The 23,317-nt window shown below is 41.9% G+C and overlaps 1 protein-coding gene across 12 annotated transcripts in view; it reads left to right on the top strand.

Moving 5' to 3' along the window:
• The window catches only part of SMAD1 (SMAD family member 1), a 107,423-nt gene that overhangs the window by 66,284 nt on the left and 17,822 nt on the right, over nucleotides 1-23,317 (top strand). For 9 of the 12 annotated variants that reach the window (XR_016465782.1, XM_090138585.1, XM_090138582.1 and 6 more), the window contains one exon: nucleotides 14,133-14,758. Coding sequence is in view for 11 of the 12 variants with exons in the window: in XM_090138585.1 (XP_089994711.1) it covers nucleotides 14,359-14,758 (400 nt within the window). In the remaining variant the exon portion in view is untranslated. Of the gene's footprint in view, nucleotides 1-13,647; nucleotides 13,762-14,132; nucleotides 14,759-23,317 lie in introns of all 12 variants that reach the window. The other 3 variants (XM_090138584.1, XM_090138583.1, XM_090138581.1) reach the window with 1 other exon arrangement.

Below are 23,317 nucleotides of genomic sequence, written 5' to 3'. Positions count from 1 at the left end.
CATACTAACTTAACAACTTGGGATAACTTGATTATAGTTTCTGTAATATGGATTTCATCTAGAAAATGTTTTATAAATACTCTCAGCTTAAAATCTTGTATTATGGAATACTTTGGGGCAGATGACTGTGAAATCACTTTCATATTTTTTTCAGATGCTAGATCCTTTAGCTATTTAGAACCAGTCAAGGCAGAGGTTTTGCTTTGGGGATGGGAAAGGCTTTGCAAATGCACTGGGATGCCACAGAGGCTGAAGCACTCGTCTTGAAGCTAATGCTTAATCTCTGTCCTGAATATCATTTAAAATTAGGAGGGTAGTAGCGGATGGAGAGGACCTGAACTGCTGGAGTTTTCTCTGCTGCAGCTGCAGGTTTCCTTGCTGGTAACTCTGTTGCTCAACCTGCTGTGAACTGGTGGAACTGTTCTGCAGAACATTGGTGGTTGTTTTTGCCAGGTGAATGAGCTAACAGGCTGAGCAGGGGAGATAATTATGTTGGAGTGTCAATGCTGGCAAAAGGGGATGAAAGAAAGCCTTTTTCTCTTTGCTTGGAAGCAAACTGTCAGAGTTGCTCATCTGCTTGCAGACAGGTGACCTTGCTGGCCAAAGGCAGCTGTTGGAGGTAACCCATTGTGAACGAGTACTCCTGGATACAGACTTCCCCAAAATGCCTTCCAAGGAAAGGTCTAATTTACAGTTTTTCTTTTTTCCCGGGTGCTTATGTCAGTGATTAGCATGGTGAGGTTAGACTGCTAACAGGTACGTCAGTCACAAAGCCCTGGTGTAGTTATATTGGCAGCAAAATGACAGTGATTAATGGTATAGTTTATTTTATGGGGGCTGAGGGAGGATGGATGGGAAGGAACATTTGAACAAGCTTTTCTGGTCAAGTACTGTTCTTTTGTTATAAAATGGAAGCTGTAGTAGGAATGTTTTCCTATTTTAATATGATGTGTTAACAGAACATCATGTAAAAGATAGGACAGATGTGGGTTTTTTAATTTTATTTTTCATTGGGAAAAATATGACCTTAACGTCTCTGTGTTTACAGGATGAAATAATTTGAAAAACTGCTGGACCAGGTACAGTTAGTTGCCATTAGCAAGAAACTAGAGGAAAGCAAAATCTTGAGTCCATTTGAAGCCCTTCTGTAAAAGCAGGCTGGTGTTATTACTAGAAGCCACTGCCAGTGCAGACACTTAGTGTGGATGAAGATAATGCACACTGCTGTAAGCCTGTAAACTGCTTGTAGCTTTCCTGAGTTCTACACTACTTCAGAAGTCACTTGGAAATTTTTGGCTGTCAGTCCAGTTTTCTCAAAGGAAATTGAGAAGGCATTTATCTTAACTCTGTATGTGTGTTTAAAAGGATCTTCTTGCTGCTAGCTTTTTCATGTGTTCAAACATTACATCTTTATTATATATATATGTATCTTTTTAATTTCGAGGAATTAGACTAAATATCTACAAATTCGAAGTACAAACTTTAGGTATTTTCATTAACTGCAGTGCCTGAGTGGATTCTCACTAAATTCCTTCGTAGCCTTCTGTAATACTGAAGAACTATCCAGAAACCAGTGACTCTAACCTTTTTCCCCTCAAACTTGTCTATAGGCTTTCTTGAAACTTTGTTCTGTTCTGAAAACATCACCTACCGTAACTAGTGTAAGTATTCAAGGGCTATTTGCTATGGTTTCCTGGCCAACTTTTCTCTTTGTGTTTGTCCATACCAGTCACATCAGCTGTGACTCTTGCTCTTAGCCAAACCCAGTGCATATCATGTAGTCTGTGAACTGGGAGCAGGTGAGTAGGAAAAGATTCATGTCAAGTCCTTTTGATATCTCCGCATGACGTGTTTTTTTGTTCTCCCCAACTGCTATTTTCAGTCACCCAAATGACCTTTTATTGAAAGAGTTAATGAAGATTGAGACTGCAAATGCATGTCCTAATTTTCCCAGCGTGAGCACACTTACCTGTGTGCTCCATCATACGTCTGTCTGAAGAGCTTCTTGCTCTATCACATTTCCTCTGCATGATGTCCCTTCTAGTTGCTTGAAGATCTGCTGGCAGAACTGTTTCTGTAAAAGTCCCCACATAGTTTCAGCAAACTGATTTTTAACCTGAGTTTCCAAAGGTCTGCCACTTAATTTTTTTTAATTATTATTATTCTGTCTGAAATTAGTTCAGGAATGCTTGTGTCTGCATGTATGCTTATAGACTGGAGAGAAGTTGCTTTGGAGAGGCAGAAAGCAAGAAGATTAGGTGGAAGTGGGTGGCTTAAATAACTTAGAATTTGTGTGTGTCACCTTAGTTTGGAGGAGATACTGAAGGAAATTTCCACTGCATTCATAAGTATGTATGTCTGTTTGGAAGGTGCAAGTCTGACGTGCTCTGTGAAGAAAACTCCAAAGAAACTGTTGCTGATCTTACTGCCATTTGACTCCATGTCTCTGTGCCAGGCCTAGATATCAGTGACTGTTATGGTATCGGCTGTTAGCATGAGTGATGTTGTCCCTGAGGCCAGATGTTCATGCTATTTTGGGATAGATGCCTGCTGCCCATGCAAGCCTCATCCTGCTTGCAAGGAGGGAAGAAAGCACTTTGCTGTCTTAACCACAGTTTCTGAATAATAGGCTTTCCTGGCTGCATTGGTCCTCCCAGAAATTCAGCATGTGACCTTTCACTTCTCCCCTCCTCTGCATTCTTATGGCCTGCATCTGTGCAGGGAGGAGTTTCAGCACCTGCGCTGCAGGAGATGAGATCAGAGAGCACTGGTGGCAAGCTGCTTTGACTAAATTTCACTGAACATGGTTCTGTGTTTCTGAATATAAGCAAGTTTCCATCACCTCTTTGCCAAGCTTCTTGCCTCCATCCACTTGGCACACAGGGATTCTCAGTCTTCCAGGCTGGCCAGCAACTGGGGTTGTCTGAGCCTGAAGTCTTGTTACTGGGAGAACCTGGCAGTGCATCCTCAGAATTAAAGGCATCGAGAATCTCAGCTTAAAGATGAGGATTGTGTGTAGTTGTGTTCTCTTTGTGCACTGGCATTTAGCCTAGAATTAAGTAGTCCTGGAGAGCTGCAAGTCCTGGAAGTTCATCCTTATGATCTTTCTTTGTGACTTACTTGGGTAAGTTGGAGTTGTCTTATCCACTGTGCTGGGACAGCTCTCACTCCTTGTTCAGTAGTAGGCAGCAGTGGAAAATTTGCAAAGTGTGATGCATCTTTTTCTAGCTAGTCTGCTGCTGGCCCCAGAGAGCGCGTGTTTATCAGAAAATGCTGTGTTTTGGTGCCTCAGCTGTGAGCTTGCGGTATTTCAGTTCTGCGACACCTGAATTTAGTGACTTTTAGCTGGTCTTAGAAAATAATGATGGGATGGATAATAAGTTCCCTGAATTCCATATGCATAATCATACAGGCTGTTTTTTTTTTTCTTTCAATCTTATATTTAAAGGGTACTCACTATTCCTTTGTATGTGGTTTGATTTCTCTGCTGAAGTCATAAAAAGCTTGCAGATAAGCACGGGACCAGATAGGTAGATAAAAACCTTTTTTCTCTTGTTGTAAAACTTCCTTATTCCCAGTAAGCAGTGTAGGAGGATATCTCCCACTTCCTTTCAAGTTGTGCAGTTGGCAAGAACTGTATGAACTCTCAGTTCCTATTTGTGGGCTGAAGCCTTGTACAAAACCTTGATCTCGGGAATATGAGAAAATGCTTGGACATCTGCAGATGTTCTGATTTAGGGCTGTGAAATGTTTTTGCTTGATTCTGCGGCCATTTGGTCCGCTTTGAATCTTCAAGCACAATTGCACCCACATCTTGTGCTTTTAGAATTGAACAGATGTCCCTGAATCGAATCACTGAATCACAGAATTGTAGGGGCTGGAGGGACCTCCAGGGATCATTGAGTCCAACCCCAAATGGATCCTTGTTACCCCATTCTCTGCTGATGGTAGTTGGGAGGCACTTATGGTAGCTGGGACTGATGCAGTAGCGCTCACATGTGCTCAGGTCTCGGCAGTGGTGCCTCACTCTCCAGCTTTTCTTACTGAAAACTTGTGATGGGCTCTTGCTTGGGGCATGTGGGGTGCGAATATGTCACTTGGAATGATGACTCTCACAGAGCGTTCCTATCAGCAAATGTTTCTTGCTGGTGGTTACCTCTCATTTCTTCATCTTTCTTCATCTAATATTTGCCTCTGGAGCAGTAACCTTCTGAGATTTGTTCTCTGATTGTTGGTGGGAGAAAGTAAGGCTTCAGGTGAGAAAGTAGCTTGCCCGAAGGGAGTGGGATCTATGTCTTCTGAGCACCAGCTCAGCAATGTGTGACGCTACTCCAGCTGACAAGGTTTTGCAAGCTTAGGGATGCAAGAAGAAAGCACCAATAACCAATTTACAGTCAGACATCATCTTGAGATGGAAGTGCTTTACCTTGTTGTCATCTGGGAGGCTGTTGGCTTGCTTGTCAACCACGGCAATACGCAATGCCTTCTGCACCAGGCATGCCTACCACTGTAGGAAGAGCGCTTGTGCTTCTAACACTTGATCTGCTGTTTAACCTGAATTGCTTAGAAGAAAGGCGAAGGACCTTTGCTGAGAACGCTTCTTTAGTTATGAGATCACTTAAATGCTGTTGTAGTGGTGTGTTGATAACTATTCTTCCACCAGTACTGTTTTTAATATTGTATTGATCGTAATTCTTGCTAGAATTTCAGTGCATAGTGGAAGGCCTTCATGCTTATGGTATTTTTGGTACTTGTAGCTCGTGGTCCAGTAAAGGCATTTATCAGTCTGCATCTGTGGTTTGTTTTAAATGTGAAACTCAAGTTTCCTGACCTGATCTCAGATAGATTTTTTGTAAATTTGTATTTACCTGCAAGTCTCTTATTTTCTTCTGTATAAGCTGAAGAGGCAATCGTAAATGGTGTGACCTTGGTTTCTTCCATTTGCAGGGGACCTGCTTGGCAGACAGTGGGTGAGCACTGGGGGGCATTTGCTGTGGTGCAGCAGCTGCCTGAGTCTGCCTGGGCGCGATGGGAAGAGACCGGTTTTTGTGTGGGCTGCACTCCAGTCCTGGTTTTCAAAAGGCTGCTAATGGCAGGCAGTAATTAAACAGCGTTTCACTGGAGGGTGGAAATCTGGCAGATCGGGATGTTTGTTTCTGGGCTGTATAAACTTGGCTTGTGAAGCCGTATCATCTTCGAACACTTTCTCTGTCCAGAATAATAGTTGTGAATTGCAAGACCCTCCACAAAATTTAACACTGATCTTTCACTCTGCATCTTGTCATTTTAAAAATGTGATGAAGATAGTGTTCTAAAGCAAGAAATACCTCCATTAGTTTTGTAGGCAAGGAAAACAAAAAGCAACAACAACAACAACAAAAAAACAACAGCAAAACCAGAAGAGTCCTTTTTCAACTAAGTAAAGCACACATCTGAATGGCTGTGTACCTCACGAATAGTGGCAGTCTGAAGAGGCTATTCTTGTTTTGAATTTGTAAGTGGTGTGCTGGGGTGTGGGGGGGAGCCAAGCTGTGAAAAGAGTTGTTTATTTTAATGGCCTTTCTTTCCTTGGTTTAATTTTCATCAGTCTATTCTTTACTCAGGCTTGACCTAGTGACAGTTTAATTAGTGAATAAATAATTTTTCCTTCTTGGTTTTTGTTTCCTCTTGCATTGCTGAAACGTTCTGCCTTAAAGCTGGGTATCTGGAGCTGTAATTTAACATCTTTACTTAATCTCTGATGAATGAGATCTGGGTCATAGTCTTTAGAAGTGGTTTAATGCAGCTGATGTAACTGTATCAGTGCGTGGTCTTGGTAAAATGAATCATTTGTGGGAGCAGCAGCTTGTATAAGCTGAGCATAACTGGATTGCATTTGCTGTGGTTGTCTTCTTAAAAATACGCTATTGTAGAATTACACTAGATGGGGGCCAGCAGAGCCTGTCCTGACTCCAAGCAGTCTGTGCTGTTCTGTAAAGACAAAACACATCTTGAGTTCTATGGACTTCAGTCAAAAAAATGTTGAAGCTTTAGAGGAGATGGGCTTTTTTTTTTTTCTTGAAGTTTTCCTTTATGTTGCAAATGTATGTTTGAACTACCCCTAAAAACAAACAAACAAAAAAACCCTGACAGCGACATGTCAGTATATTTTCCCCCTCACCTGTGAAGGAAGTTCCTCCCGCCCTACCCTGATGAATTGCAGGGAAATGCTTTTTACAGCTGATAAAAAGAAATAAAATTCCATGCCCTTCCCAAAGGAGGAATTCAACAATTGGACAAGTGGCGTGGGACCATGTGTTGGTTTGTAAAAGGATATAGTTTGTAAAGATGTTTCCTTTGATGCCTGTGATGAATATGGATGTGTTTCCGCTGGAGAAGGTTTTGATTAAATTCAGCAATTAGAGCTGACCAGACAGATCTAAATATAGGAAGAGGTTTCAGTTATCCTGTCTTTGTGTGTAGTAACACACCCACACAGATGTGTGTTTTGTTATTGTTGTAAACAACACCTGTTTTCTGAAGACAGTTCAAAAAGTCAGGAAAGGGAATGATCTTTGTGGAAAAAGGGAGTTGCACTGGAGTTTTATGATGAAAGGGAGAGCAAACTATTTCCCACAGCTTTTTTTTTTTTTTAAACTTTTACTAGAGGGTTTCTAATGTAGATAGCTAGACTGGCTATGGCATCTTTATGGCTACCCTGTGTTCACAAAGCTATAGCCAGGGCTGATGGCAGTGGTTCAAACTGATCTGCAGACTGTTCTGCGTTTTCAGAGCTTGACCTGTGTCCTTTACTGATGGAGCTCCTTGCTTTCTCCTGTCCTATCCACTCTGAGTGGCTAGTGGGACAATGCCTGTGGAAGTAATATAGATAAATTTGCCCCCGAAATGTACAATATAATGCTTACTACGATGGCTGGTAATTCATTCCATCTTCTGACATTTTTGTTTTTTTTTTTCTTTTGAATGTTTGGCTTTATTTGTAAATCTCTGTAAGTGACCTTCTGTTTGCAGAGAGCGTAAAAAGTGAAGAATCTTTCATTATAGCTTTTCAAAAAATAACCCACATGAATGCTATCCTGTCAAGATTTGTGGTTCCCAGCATTGTATTCATTTTGTAAGTTATTTCAGTGAAGCTCATAGTTTTGTAATCCCATCTGTGTCAGAATTCTAACCGAATCATCAAATTACAGTTCCTTCCTGACTGAAGTTAATATTTTAACTTCAGCTTTAGAGATAATCTTTGGTAACACATCTGATTCAGTGCGGCTGCTTGCCAATAGCAGAAGAGGTTTTCTCCACACCTGGGTCTGTGTTTCAGTCTGTCCTTTTCGTACGAGCCCTCCTGTGTGCTGGGCTGTTCGCAGTTGTGAAGTTATGAAGCTAATTGATTTTTTTTTTTTTTTTTGCCTATTAGTCCTAGTGTGATGAATCAGTGCATGGTGTTAGGAAAATGGCACCTAGTGACTTCACTGGGACTCACTTGTGTCTGAACATTAGGATAAGTAAAATTCACCAGTGCAAACTAGGAGTTTGCCATTATTCTTTAACCTTGGTGGAAAGTCCATGGTTTGAGGATTTGATGATTAAGAGACTGTACACATTAATGTTTCTTGTAACAGGGAGGAATTTTGCTTTATTAAGGGTGTAAATAAATTTGCAAGGTGTGTTGTTCCAATCTGTCTTCAGGAGTACAGTTTTTAAGGTCAAAAAAGTTACGAAGAACAGCATCTGGCATTAGCAAGAAATGTGTTTGTATGTTTGTTTCTAAATTAAGAATATTTATTTGATGTATCTCTGTTAAAATTGGGAAAGCACCTCTGCTGTGTCTTTATTTTGTTATTTCTCACAATTACATATTCATTTACCATGACTCTTATGCCAGTTTAGTTGGATTGTGACACAGTAACACAGGTTTTTACTGTATTCAAGACTGAGGCATTTTCTCCGGAGGAGCAACAATGAAGTTAATGAAGTCTTTCAAATCTGGGAACCAGAAACTGGTTCCTGTGGTCGGAGAATGTAGGAAAAAGTTCTGGTTCATGGTAGAAACCAACCAGAGGCTGTGTATCTGATTTGAACTGTGATAACTGGCAAGGAGCTGGCAGATATTGATAGCATGTAGTCATTTCTTCATGCTCTGGAATAACTGAGCAATGGGAACTTCATTGTTGGGGTTGTTGTTATGTGCCCCCCAGTACATAAGGCATCCATTGCCTCACTGTCTCATTTTGAGTGACTGGTGGATCTGCTTTTTGGTACTCAGGTTCAGAACTCGTAAATCTGATTTTCTTATCGAATGTTAGAAGTTGGGGAAGTCCTTTGATAGGGGGGAATATTACTGGTAGTTGTATCCTCCGATAACTGGTAGGGAGTTCTTGCAAGAAGTTGTGCGGACCACTGCTGTGGTTAGCTGGGCTCCGAGTTGGTACCTGCTCTTCACACCACTGCTTTGCTCTGTTACAGTCTATGGGGGCAGGTTGGTGCCCAAAAGGATTTGCTGTCATGGATGAATAATGACACGTTGGTGACTTTCTTCAAAGGGCGACCTCTCATTCAAATATGGTGAGCAGTTGTCTTTGTCATCCTTCTCAGACATGGTGCTTTGCTTTAGTTTCAGGAATCCAGACAGAGCCTGCTTCATAGGACAGGCTGGAAGTATCCCAGCCCTGGCTGTCTTCTACAAGTCAGGAAGAAAGCCTGTTGAATATTTTGAAATATTTTCAACAGCAGTACTCACTTCTTGAACACTCGATATGCACATCATGTGTCACATGCTGATTCATGTGATTTGTGGCAGAAATAAATACGTTTGCATTTTAAAGAGTTTTTTCTTTTTTTTTTCCCATGCCATGAAGATGTAAAAATATAAACTTTTTCTTTCTTTTCTACCTGCCTGCTCCTGGCACTGATTCTCCTTATCCTTTTCAGAAATGCGAGGAAAGCCAGATCAGGCTCTGTTTAAAGTCTCTAATGAGTTTTACAGCAGTCTGAAATGACATTCTCTTTTTGCATGAGTACTGTGATGCTACTGAGGTTTCTGTAAGGTTTCCGTGCATTTTTCCAAGATGAACGAGATCTGATCTTGTACCATAAGAAGGTACAAAGGAAGAATTCTTTGATTAGCGCAGTAAATCAGCAGAAGACTTCAGGCTTCTTTTAACAAGTCACTTCATGTGAAGAAGAAAATGAAAACTTTTTTTGCTGCTTGCTCCAAGAATAAGGAGCCAGAGGAAGTTGATGCACAACCTGGTGAAGCAGAGTCCAAGCTACATGCTTTTTAGTAATGTCTGAAAGGCAGATTGTCACCCAGTGTGATTGTCAGTATTGTGCATTGTCAGTAATTGTGTATTCAGGGAGGCACTGCTTATTTATTTCAGGTTTGTATGAGCCTGGGTGCTCAGTGGTTTCCCACATATCAAACACACCAAACGGAATAATCCATGCTATCCTCAGAAGTTAAAATTAGTAATTTTTTCAGTCCTCCTCACGATGATTAGTTCGTATTTTACATATAATATTGCTGACTCTATACTTCCACTGCTACGCCTGCTCAGGGGAGGGATCTTCATGAGGGTAGGGGTCGTCTTGACCTGTGAGTGTGAACTGTGAACTTTAACATTACAATGAAGGCAGTTCAGCAGGGACCTTGAGTTATATTGCCAAGTTGGCAACATTCTCAAAGCATCCTGATTAAGGTCCTTCTCAAGGCCTACTGGCTCTGGTTAAAGGATACTAAGTGTTTATTCTGCTGATACCTAACGCAGTGTTTGCTCAGTGTTTATTCTGATACCTAACGCAGTGTTAGCTCAGTCTTTGGAGTTGGTCTTAAACAGTAATACATGGACACAGCTCTTGCACAGGGGAAAGTGACAGCTCTCTGGCTTCTGTGCCAAAATCTGATCTTTTTGCTTTTAAACTTTTTAAAAATAAATGTCATACTCAGAGAGGAAGCGAGCACTGCTGAAAAGTTGTCTTTTGGGGAAGGTAAATGTTTGAATAATTTAAAGAAGCAAATTAAAATCTCTCTTCTTGTTATTTGTTTACTTTGTCAATAATTAATGGACGCTGGGAGAAGGCACATTGAATAACGTTGGATTTTGAAAGTTTAGTAAGAAAACTAGACAGCTTTCTTCATTAACAATTATGTAGATTCTATTTGCTGTGGTTCTTGCCTCTTCTTATGTCTAACTGTGGTGAGCATTTATGAAAAATACTTAATGGGATCATTTCTGCCTGCATCCCTGAGCTGTGATACAAATAAGGAAGTTAGGGGAGTTAGAGCCGCTTGTGTGCCTGAAACAAAATTTGGAGTTGTTTCACCTCCTGCACAGCAGAGGATCACCTAATTGTCCCAGCCTTCTCCACCCACCAAAAACAATCACTTATGCAAAGCTGGGCAGTTTCCTATGGGATCTCCTGTGAGAATTTGAGAACAGTCTGGCAGAGTATTTTACTGTCTGCTTTGTGTTGCTGGTAGGGTAATTGTGAGCATAGGAAAGCAGAGCTTTGCTTTCAGACGTTTTGCCCAAGTATGGCAGTTTTAAACCCAAGGCTGGCTGAACAGCTCTGTGTATAACGCTCATTTTTGTCCCAGCCCCTTCACAAGCTGCACGTGGGTCTGTCTGTATGGCAATCCAAAGATCACACAAAAGATAACGGCAGTGGAGGAAGGGGAATAAAGCAATGCTGATATTAAGAGTTTGTTGATGCCAGCTCATCCATCAGCAGACAGAACATGCAATAAAAAGCGCATAGTTTTTGATGTGTAAAGAGTGGCTGATAAGTGGGTAACAACTTGATTTCCTTTCAACTGATTCCAGACTGCCTTTTGGAGAGTGTCCTGTTGTTTGGCTTAGCCTGTTGCACTGGTACCTTGTGGGTAAACATAACCTTCAAGGACTGGTGGTTGCTCAGCCGTTGGAGTAGCAGCTCCTATTTTCCCAGAAAGACATGTGTATTTGGGAAGGCAGATGCAGACTGTCATCTGTTGACTTGCGGTTTAATCTTTATTTTGCACTTCCAGCTGATAAGACCACTTTGTGCAGAAGTAATACAGGAAATGATGCATTGCGAAAACCAAAAGTGGCAGAAAGGGAAACAGAATGTACTGGCAAAAGCTCAGTGCTACAGACATGCTTCTGGCTTCTTGGAAATGAAAATCTCCACCTACACGACCTTTTTTTAGTTTGACACCACTATTGGAATTCAGCATTCGAGTGGTATACAGCAGCCTGGGGTTTTTTGTTTGTTTGTTCATTTTCCCTTGCTTTTCTTTCTGGCTAATTCAGGACCTGGATCTTCTCTGGGCAGGCTGAGCTTCAGCAGCAGTCCTGGGGCTGGAGGTTAGCAGCAGGTTGTAGATGGAGCTCGCAGCTACTAAGCTGCCTTGCTTTCAACTGTATTTTCAAGTACTGAGCCTAATGGGGCTCCCTGTGCTACCAGTGCTGCTGGTTGCTGCTCCAGAGGTGCCAGCTGTTAAGATAACACTTTTGGTTGAGATGTTGAAATGTATTTTGGAATATGTGCTTACGGGAAAGGGACACATGCATGTTACAGGATGTGATCCAAGGATGTCAGAAAATCCTATGGCGTGGCTGCTTGGGGTTACATCTGAATGTCTTTCTGGTCTGAGCAGACCTTATGTGCAAGCAGACGTTAAGGCTGTATTTTGAGATAGTAGTGAGAACATACTGTTTTAATAGGCAGAAAACTTTTTTCCTACATAACAAGTAGTTTGCCCATCTCTTTTTGAAGAAGCCTGATAGAAGTGGGTCATGCCATGGTAATCAATGCAGGCACAGCTCTACATATGTAGACTCAAGCTTGGGTTGAGATTTAGACTTTTAGACTTTTTCACTGAGAACTTCAGTGCAAGTATTCTAATTATTTTTTTGTTGTTTTAAATCTAATAGGTGTGAAGTAAAAAGCTTGACTTGATTACTTGATAACAGTGGTGTACATTTTGTGTGTGGAACCTGTGTTTTTTGTTTTCAAAAAGTAAAAAAAAAAGTCAGAATATTGAATGAGATACAAGCTATGTATGAGTTGAGAATAACTCCAAAACTTGCATGCATATCTGAAGCAAATGTACTGGGTCTCTGATAATAAAATGCTTGAACTAAAACAGCATTTTAGTAGAGCACTTTTGAATGTATATAAGGATAAAATATATGTGGAGTGCAGTCAGTGGCAGTAATGGAGTTTTAGTTCAGTTAACAGCATAGCTCATGCTCAGGTAACAAAATATATTGTTAAATTTTCCCCAGGCTTATGCATGTCTTCCACTGCACTGACATTTGAAGTAGAAGTCTCAGCATAAAAGAAGTGGGAAGTACTGGTATGAAGTGCAGGTAGACGTGGTCTTTATCTTAGTTCAAGATCATTATTGACATAAATGTAGTTTATGCATTTGACCTAATAAAATGGAACCTTTGCAATTAAATAATTATTTTAGTGACAACTTATTTGAATCAAGTGGATGGTTTCAGCTTAAAGTACTCTAAGTGCAGAGGTACGCAATGAAATTACAGTTATGACAGTTAGGAGCGTAAGTGTGGCTTAGCACTTACAATTTCAATTGTAATTATTTTTCATTATAAACTTGCAATTCAGGCTCATGGTTGCTCTGATACCTTCTAACCTGTCTGTGTGTGGGTAGTTGTATGGATTTCTTTTTTGTCTTTCTGATGGTAACAAAAATATTTATATCCTTTTCCTCTTCCCTCTTCCTCTGCAACCTGTTGGTATCTGCTCTGGGATACATTTCCTGTCTATGTTCATGCTTCACTTGAATGTTACTGTTTTAGTACTCCTTATCTCCTTGTCCCCCTGTTCCCCATGACAGAGGTGAGTCTCTTACTTGCTCCTAACCGGGGTAAATGTGAAGCCTGCTACTCACAGAAGACCCTGTAATGGGGACTTTTCAGCATGCAGAGTTCTCCCACCTTCACCCCTCACTTCGTTGCTGTTTCATGTCTCCCAACTTGAAGATCACTATACCACCTGACACCCTTTTATCAGTTTTTCCTGCTTCCCACTCCTTTGTGTGTCTTTGAGCACATCAGGATGGCATTGTGAAGGGAGGGGTTAGGATGTAGTCAGTGAAGTAAGTTGATGATGTCTTTCCCTTTCATTCTGTTTATGCAGGGGCTGTTTGATGGGTTAGGAAGACAGAGCTTTGCTTTCTTACAGGGAGATGAATGAGGGCACGGATCTTTCTGGTTTCCTTTTCTGTTTTTGGTTTGCCAATCAAAGTAACTCAGGTGAAGTTGAACAGTTTGTCCAGATCGTGATACACACAGGTCCTATGCAGTAATTTTCAATTCGTATTGTTTGCAAGAGAGCTGGGTAGTGCAGTGCTGTTGAGGTATTTTGCTTCCATCTTCACTTGGAAATCAAAACCAAAAGCACTGCTCATTCTGTATGACTTTATTGGGATGTTTTGCTCTGTGAAGTTGCCAAGTTGATAGGCTGTGGGGAGTGTACTTCTCACTTAGCAGTGGAAGATGAAATACAGGGGACTGTTTTAAGCTGAATTCGATGGAACTGTTCCTAAAATTGAACTTCTGCCCTTTTGGCAAATATGAGAAGGACTACAATTGTGTCTTTTTTTCTTTTTTTTTCTGTCCACCTTCTCACAACCCTAAGCAAGAGCTACACTTGGGCAGTGAGTAGAAGCATTATTTGAAGCTGGCGAATGCAGTTGCCCTTGCTGCATGGCACAAAAATTGCTGAGACTACGTTGAAAGTTGGATGAGGGAGGTGAGCAGAGGGGCAGTTGTCCTTCTACCTTGTAAATTTCCCCACCTTTGCACTTCATTCCTACTTTTCCCTAACTTCCTCCAACTTTTTTTTCTTTTGTTTTGTTTATGCAGTGTCACTGTTTTTCAGGGCAATCCCCTCATTTATTCAGGACTGTTTTGGTAGCAAGTGTATAAAGGCTTCACCAGCAAGCTCTGCTATTTAAAAGTCCTTGTCAGGCTGTTCCTTTGGTCTGATGCTTGAGACCAAGTGTTTTTGTTTTTTTGTTGTTGTTCGGTTGGTCTCTGGTTATGCTCCTCTTGTGGGGTAGAACTTTTGGTGATTAACTGAAAAAGTAAAATCTGTTTTCCTTTTTCTCTCTTCTCTTGCAGGTTCTCAGCCGGAAGGCTTTAGTACGATGAGAAGGCTGCATCTGTCAAGGGGGAATGTCAGCATGGCTGTCCTGGGACAGGAGGACTGAAACAGCAGAAGCACCACAATTATTTGGGGAGGCTGCTTTTGACTACTGATTAAAATCTGCTGTGCAGCTGCGGTGGAAGAACAGGACAGTCTCCCTTGCTTGGTCTGTGGTATCCAGTGTGACCAAGTGGGGTCACCATGAACGTGACAAGTTTATTTTCCTTCACCAGCCCAGCGGTGAAGAGGCTGTTGGGGTGGAAGCAGGGAGATGAAGAAGAAAAATGGGCAGAGAAGGCTGTTGATGCACTAGTGAAAAAACTGAAGAAGAAAAAAGGTGCTATGGAGGAGCTGGAGAAAGCGTTAAGCTGTCCTGGTCAGCCCAGCAACTGTGTCACAATTCCTCGGTCCTTGGATGGCCGGCTTCAGGTTTCACACCGGAAAGGGCTGCCACATGTAATTTACTGCAGAGTGTGGCGCTGGCCAGACCTGCAAAGCCATCATGAACTGAAACCACTGGAATGCTGCGAGTTTCCTTTTGGTTCAAAACAGAAGGAGGTTTGCATCAATCCTTACCACTACAAGCGGGTAGAAAGTCCTGGTAGGTTCTTCCTTGTTTGTACCTTTGCACCTTATCTAAACAATGCAAAGTATGGCAGTTAATCATGTGACTCATCAGCTTAAGTAAGCAGAAGTAGCTGTTTGCACACGTCAGATTTGTACTCTGCAGTCTATCTGGCTATAAGCACTGATTTGCAGTTTTCTCTTTCACAGGGTGAATACTTACCATAAATGCATTTTATCACTGTGCAACAGCGTTCTCTCTGTATGTGCCTTAAGTTGCTGGATCTATTGCTTCCTGGCTTTGTTGGTGACCACTATCCCTCAATTCATTTTTTTTTCTATTTTTACTGAACTGTGCAGATTGAGTGTGTGAAATGTTGCAGGAAGGATAACTGGAACTGGGTGAAAAACTTTCTGATATGGCCTTACTGTTATTATTTCAGTTCTATCTCTTCAGCTCCTTCACCCTCCAGAAGATACTACTGTCTTTAAGACCTCCTACAACTTTGGCCTTTTGAAGTCTGTGACTTTTTTTTTAGACTACAGAATATACCCTCTCAACCTGGAGCTTTGATAGTGGCTTTTTTTGTACATGAAGTTTTACCACTAGTTGTTCTGAAAGTGGAGTCTGTTTACCCATTACCCACTTCCACGCTTTAACAAGTGCAGCCTGTTCTCTGTCTCCTCTTCAAGGGCCAAACTCCTTTATAGTAAATCTGTGCTTGATTTGCTTATATGAGTTTGTTTTCAGAATATTTCCAGGGACTAAGATGAAATGTGCTTAAACATGTCTCCACTAGACTCCAGTTACTTGTGAGGTTGTACAGGGACATCTGCAGAAATGCACTGCAGGTGCGATTGGGCTTTTCTGGTTTAAATTTAGGAAATCTGTCTGTGTTAGGCACTTTGTAAACTGTGAAGCTGTTTCTGCAGAGTGGCATGGATTGCTTAAGAGCTGCAGTGGAAATGACGTTACCAGATTATTTTCCTGTTAATGGCAATTGCATTTATCTTGGATTTGCAACACACAGCGCGTATCTAGATGGCAAATATTTCCCCTTGGGGTGTTAGTATTGGTTTGGAAATCATTTGTGTGATACCCATTAAGTATGTCTTCTATGCAGCAGATGCTTTAACAAAGGAGCCCTCTGCACTGGAGGAAAAAAAAACAGGAGTTTAAAAAAATTTTAGGGGTTGCATGTTAAGCAGAAGTGGGACAATAAAATAAATAGTTCGTACTACTTGTTTTCTGCATGTGTCTGCACCAGGTGCATATGTTCAGTGTTCCAAAGTACTGAAAACTAAGATTCCCAAAACACGTCTAGTTCAGTCAGAGTGAGCAGCAGTTAGGATCTTGCTGTCATGGTAACACCAAGTGATGTGTTACAACTCATTTCCCTTCTATCTTGGAAGCAGTTACTGAGTTCGAGAACGTTCTAGTTCTCATCATTTATACTGTATTTAAGAATGTATTTGTATCCTGCCACTTCATTGAGATATACACGGTAAAAATAGAATAGAATTTTCAAAAGATGTCTAACTAAAATGTGTTGAGTACTGCTAGGTAGCTTAAGTTGTTGGAAAGTTGTTTTGGGTCCCGTGTCATCCTATAAATTTTGTAATTGGGAACAAGCAAAGTGTTATTAACCGTAAGCTTGAATTTGGGTTTCATGTTAAGTTGTTTTGGGGTAAGATACAAATTTCTGGAGTTTGTGTAGTTAGAGAATTTTCACTGGGGAAAAAACAAAGAGTGACTTAATCAGTTTGGAGATGGTAGCGATGAATTATTTCCCTTCTGCCCAGCCAGTGCCCTTCAGGAAAAACTAGGGACTTCTGGTCATCTCCCTAGTAGACAACTGGGCAGCTTTCTTGTTTAGATCAGGGCTGGAATCAGCTTGTCAGAGCTGATGAAAGTATTTTGTCCTTCAAAAGATCACTGTGCTGCTTTGACCAGCTGAAATTTTCTGGAGGGGAGTGCTGAACAGGAGCTACCTTCTGCCTAATGAGTATAGGTATAGATATAGGCTGCAGGTATAAAAGTATGTGGCAATCGCATATTAAGAACTTTAAGTGGATTCCAAAATGCAAGAGTGGGGTCAAAGCCTGAAGTTTTCACTGAGGTCTCTGGCTGGGTTTGTGAAGGAGGTTTTTCCACTTAATTAACACTACAGGTCAATCATTGTTTTGAGGGATATTGCCTGGATAAATTTGGAATATGTGGCTTTTGGGAGCAGGTGCTAACTGAGCTGCCATTTGGCCTAGAGATATGCACTTCATAAGTTACAACATGTCTTCCTTTCCTTTCCCTGTTCTTTGTCCCCAGAGTGTCAGTCTTAGCTTCAGTTCCTGACAGTCACTCTCAAATTTGGCTAACCATTTTTCCCCATTTTTGCCTGGACATTAAAACACCATTATTGCTTTGTAAGTGCTTACGCTTTGAGATTAATGGATAGGGGGAATTCACGCATGAGTCACTGTTTCCAAGAGCCTATGTACCCAAGCAGATATCAAGACTCGTGTTTCCAAGGTTATCACAGCTGGGAAGATGGAATTGTACTTGACTAAATGAAGCTAGAAGCTCAAGAGAGTGTATGATGGGCACTCTGTGCAGGCTGTACAAGTACATTGTGAAATCCTGGCTCTGCCTGCCAGCTTGGTCAGCGCTTAACTGCCTCAAACAGACCCAGCTCCTCAGGAGCTGCTCTGTAGGGTGCTGCCTGGGATGGGATCAGTGTGCTCTGTTCACTTTCCTGTTACTTGTCACGTGGTTGGTGTTTGTGTAAGTTCTGAAGAGTGGATTAACGGTAAATCCTCAAATAGATAAAATCGTGTAGTGCTTTCAGTTGGGAAATTAGTCTCATGGATGCGTTTATGTTTTCACAGTGCCAGAGGGATGCCTCCTTGCTATTCAGCTTAAAAATATGAGCTTGGAAATCATTGCAGTTGGCATACTGTAGTCTGTCTGTGAACCACAATCTTACGTCTGAATTTAAGCGAGATTTTTCTCCATTAGCCAGGTTGGATACAAACTCGATGCAGGGAATTTTGGGGAGGCTGAGGAGAGAACTGCTTGGAGCTTCAGAGCCTCCCAGGTGTCCCTAGCTGCTAGTATCCAGCAAGAGACCTGGGTGTGATTTGGTGATACCTGGTGCAGAGGTTCTGTGCAGGCACTGGCAGCCATATGGTCAAAAAAATTAACCAGACAGAAAACTGCTGTTTGGAGATGCCATCCACGAGCAGCTCCCACATTGGGCTGTGCCAACACAGCTGTCTCCGTGGCCTTGTTTGGCCTGGGAGTGTTTTGTTCCCATCTCACTGCTGCCTTATCTCATGGGCTGATCGGGGTCACCCAGGGGATACAGGAACACCCATGTACCTACAGGGCCTCACATCTGGCCTGTGGGTGGGAGCAGAGGTGGTGTGAAGCACACAGGCCAAATGGAGGCTGTTTTGTTGCTGAGTACAGGAACACAATCTCATCCTCTACTGCCAAGATGAAATATCATCTGGAGATATGTTACTGTAGCTTGCTGATGCTGTTTCATAGGTCTGTTGGGTGAAGAATTATTTTTGGTGCAGAAATGGTTGTAGTTAGTAGGTGTGAAATTTTTTCCCTTGGCAAGGCGAAGCGAAGCTATTAAGGAGGGTAGGGTCTCGATATGATGCCTTTTAAAAACTGGTACAGTCAGCTGAACTGGTGTGCTTGTGTGGCTGAATCTGCTTTTTCTCCTCAGTTTTAGTTTTTGGCTTAGAGATACCTGGAGATCAGGCTTCTGTGTGCTCTGGGACTCTTTAAGTATGACTGAGACCCGAGACTGGGTATAGATGCTTGGAGAGGAAAAAGCAATGCGTTGTTCCTCAACTGCATTTGAAAATGCCACAGATCTTAGAAAGCTTAAGCCTGGCTTGGGAAATGTAGTTGGTTATGTTTTGATATTCAGTTCTGGAGATGATGACTAGTGCTGCACTATTCTTGAACCATACAGTCCAGAGGAGCACTAAAACTGCTCTGTCAGAACCAGCTGATCTGCCTTCAGAAATTCTGGTTGCATTCATCAACCGATGAACTTTTCTGCTTGGATGCTTGTATTCTGCCTAAATTGCAGAACAAGCAGTGGATGCTTATTTGTGACATGGATGAACACGTTGTCAGAATGGCTGAATTTTTAATTTTGTCTTAAGTATCATGTTCCTTTCCAGTATAACCATGAATTTAAAGTGGATGTCTGCCTCGGTAAGCTTGTCTTCAGTGGCAAGAAATGTTTAACGTAAGTGTAGAGGTGCTTTATGCCACAAGAGCAGACCAGGTCTGTCCCTGGGCTCTGTGAAGAGCAGTAGCTGTGTTGTGCTGTTTGTGCTTCCAGCCTGTGACTTTAACCTGATTGCTTTCATATTTATCTTTGGTCTTCTCTGCTCTTTGCTCTGAATGTGTCTGTCAGGCTGCACACCTGATTGCGTGCACCAGAAGTGCAGAAGGAAACTCAAAATGGTGGAAACCCTGGCTAAGGTAGGTTGAGATTTGTGCAGCCCTGGAATTGGATGCTCCACTGACCAGAGTTGCTGATCTGATACTCAGCAGAAGAAAAAGAATGTTTAAAGGAGCTTTCTAATGCTGTGTGAAATCATACAGATGTTTGGTTGTGTATAGTTGTGTGATTGTGTGCGCTTGTGCTAGCTTATGTTTGCTCATGTGCGCTCTTTCTCCATATAGGTACTGTACCAAAAAATGAAGAGGGCCCATTAGTCAAACCCAGTCTCGTTCCTGGTACCTCTCCATGCTAGGATCACTGTGTATGAAGCTACCATACCCAAGCTGGTACCTGTAACATCACCACAAAGAGTGCTTAGGCTTCAGATAAGAGTTAAAATATAGTGTGTTGCTTGTGGCTCTGGCTGCTTCCGCAGGCATCATCAAATGGGCAGAGGCTGTAATTCCTCCAGGGTCAAACAGGGAAGCAGGATGGAAAATGGGGTGTGAGCAGCAGTTCCCTATGGGACTGCCAGCTTGCCTGGGCTTCCAGGGTTCCCAGGGCCTGCATGGCCCCAGCACCTGGAAGGACCGGAGGCGGCAGGAGAGCCTCCGGCTGCTTTCCGGCCAGATGGAGAAGCTTTGATGGCCAGGGCTCGGGGGAACTGGGGACCAGCTGTGTGCAGCACTCCCCCACTGCCTGGCCTTCTGGAGGGTGGTGCTGGATAAGGGGGGATGCAGGGAGCATGGAGAGGAGTCTTGTGTGGGGAGTGTAAGGGGGGTAGACTGCAGAAGGAGAATGCACGTGCAGAGGAAGGAGAAAAAGAGAGGAGTTAGGGAGGAAATACTAGAGAAACAGGTCAGCAGCTGATTTGAAATAGAGAAAAAGGAGATCCAGTTTACAAAACTAATTTACAGAACTAGTTTGTAAAAACTTCCCCTTTATTCACATAGCAGGGTTTGTGCATCTCTGGAGGCTCAGGGGTGTGTGAGGAGAGGATGGCGTTGCTGGGAAGTTTTGCCTCATTGCTACATAACCCTGCTGTTGGGCATAACTTTAAAAATAGCATGTTACAACAGGTGGGTACAATTATAAGATGGTTCCCCAAAATAGTAAACAACTGTCAGTTCATTTGGCAAGGAGTGTGAAACTTTCCTCATTTCAGTTTTGCAGAATTCACTTTTAAAATTCCCCTCCAGGACTGAAACAGGGAGACAGAAGGGAGGAAGATGGTCCAAACTTATTTTTTCCTTTGTCCAGCATTGGGAAGGAGAGCTGCAGTAAAGGTACAGAAATCGTCAAGAAGGATGTTAGTTTGTTTCTTAATGTTTTTAATTAATGAGATGCAGATGTTTCTTCTGACTTAGGAGAGCAGGCTTCCATACTTGAACCTATTCACTAGGATGGTGACTATGGTTTCCATACAGGTAATTTGAACTCTGGTCTGTGTAAATGTCTAACTTAATGCACGCTATCACGCTGTAACTTTCTCCTGTATCAGGAATGCTTCTCCCTTCAAATCAGCTTACAAGAACTCCCTTGTTAATGTGCATATGATTAGTACTAAATTCTGAAATTGGCCTTGACAAATGTCAGTTTAATCAAAACGTTCGCTTATCAGAGCATCCGCAAGTAAAATCTAATGTTAACTGAATATTGTAATGCAGGAAATGTACTAATGTTACTTGCCAAATGCATTTAGACCAGATGTCTGATGTAAAAGTAAAGTCAGCGAAGCAACAACTGTGCTTTTTTTTCTTTTTCCCTTCTGTTTTTTAAATACAGACTTCAGTTGCAACTATGTAAGATGACAAAGCAAGCTGTGGGGTCTACAGAAACTGCAAAATAGAACAAAGAGTTGAGAAAGTTCACAGCTTTCTCCCGGAATAGAAAGTCTGGAATGTTTGTCTGTCACCCAGCACAGACTGCTGGACAGCTATTATAGAGCCTTTTCCTTTGCAGCTACTAGAAAGTAGGATTGGAGCAACTGCTCAAAAGGCTGGCAGCTCTGTGCTCTGCAGCCTGCAGCACTGTCTGCCTCAGCCAGGAGGTATTGTAACAACAGAAAGTAGCGCGATCCGTGGGGAATTGCATTTGCCACAACAGTAATTATTTTTAACCAAGAGTAAACTTGATCCTAAGTGTAGGCATGTAAGTGTCTCTGTATGTGTGAACTTGTCCTCTGGTCAAAAAAAATTCAGTTTTGCCAGGTCTTGTTTGAGGCAACACAAGAAGATCTAATGACATGAAAACTCTTCTTTCTGCTTGGTGTTTTATTATTTACAAGCAAGTCTTTGGCAAGACATGTCGGTCAGAGAGCCTCAGTGGCTCGTTAGTACTGGAGACAGCAAGCAGAGGTAAGCACTGAGCTGGGTGTGTGCTGGTACCTGCTCTGTTCCCACCATGCAACTGGTTATTTGCTGAGGTGCCACAGCCTGCTCCAGCTACACTGGCCTCGAAGGCGGGACATTGATGCAGAAGTCTTTAGAAGCATTGAAATTTGTTAGTTTAACATTGCTGCTGTGCTCTTAGGATTTTGTGTGCGTGCACGTACTGGTTTGCATTTCTTCTTTCATTCTCTGACTTCTTCCTTTGCCACTTTGTCTTTACAGAAGGACCTGTCAAGAGCATTGAGTGAGCCTTGTGTATTCATGTCCATCCTCAGATAATGCCAACTGCTGTGTGAGGATTTCCTTCCTTCTCAGCATGTAGTTTTGTTTTCCCCATAAAACATGAGTGACTTTGCATAAATTCATATGAAAATAAAGCCATATGATACTTGCAAATTAAAGTACACAGTCTAATTATAGTGCCTCGAGGCCTTCATAAGTGCTGAAGGCCCTGTTTTGGTGTAAGGCTGCACAAACACTTCTACATAACATGTACCCACCAAGTCGTCATGATATTTAACGGCAGGGTGGTTGAGGGTGAAGAAGCAATTGCTCATCTTTTACTTATTTATTTGGTGAAGCTAGCAGAAATAGAGGAATTTACTTTGGAAAGGGTGATCAGAGCCTGCTTTCTTGTGTGGCTCCTTGGAATATTCCATTATTTGTTCTTAGAATTTCCAGACATGAAAAGAGAAATCCCTGCCCAGATGTTCATGTAACAAGCCCGTGAGGGAAACTAGCTATCATCTGGGCTTATGTAAGACGAGCAGAATTCATCTGGATAAAAAATAAGGTACTTGGAACGTACAGTGGGTCCTTTGGTTTGGAGTAGTATGGTTGCTGAAGCCATTATCTCTGGAATGTGAAATTAGAACAAAAAGGAAAACCAAGAAAATGTTGAGCTCAGCACACCTGTTAGTTTTCTGAAGAACGGAGATACAAAGAGTAGAGATCAGTAGCTTTCTTCAAAGGCCACTGTAACATTTTCATAAAAGCATTTCTTTCTTGGTGTGGTTGGTTGGCACATTTATCTGAACAGCCCAGTTGTCTTTGGTCTATATTCTGTGTTTCTGACGTTCTTGGCTCTTAGATGAAATAGCCCTGTGGGTGAAATTGCCCTTTAGCTGTAATTTCTTTAATACAGCTCCACTTTTTTGGTGCAGGCAAACTCTGAATGCAATTTGCATGTTAAAAACAAGCTACCTAATTCCCAGGCTGTCTCTCTTGACAGATACAGGATTTCTTCTTTGCTACAGTTCTGCAAACATACCCAGCTTGACTTCCAGGGGGTTTACCTTTGTCCTCAGCCTCTAGTAGCAGTGCTGCTACTAGTAGGCATGTTTTAGGGGTGGCATTCAGGTGCACGTCTTGCAGCAAGATTTAGACTCAGCTTAACCCCTGAAACCCTTTAATCCGGTGTTTGAGAAAGTACAGAAATCGAGCTGTCTGATGACTTGCAGTTCTACTCCATTAACTGGTTTTAACCATTTTTATGAGGTTGAATTTACAGATTTTGTGATTGTTTCAGTAGCTTTTTAAGACAGCAGTGTATTTAGTGTGTTTCCTTTGAATATGTGCATCCAACTGAATAGAAGTAGTGATAATTTAATATATATATTTTTTTTCATACTTTTGCAACTGTTTTCCACTGCAGACAGCAAAATAGGGAGAAATTCTCACTGCAAACCATTAGAGTGGTGCCCTGCAGAGATCCCCACAACAAAGATGTGCCCTAGT

This window comes from Phasianus colchicus, chromosome 4, assembly GCF_987193195.1.
Source record: "Phasianus colchicus chromosome 4, bPhaCol1.hap1.1, whole genome shotgun sequence".
In the NCBI taxonomy this organism is placed as follows: domain Eukaryota; kingdom Metazoa; phylum Chordata; class Aves; order Galliformes; family Phasianidae; genus Phasianus; species Phasianus colchicus.
Note: the sequence above shows the minus strand (reverse complement) of the source record. Positions and strands in the feature narration are given on the sequence as shown.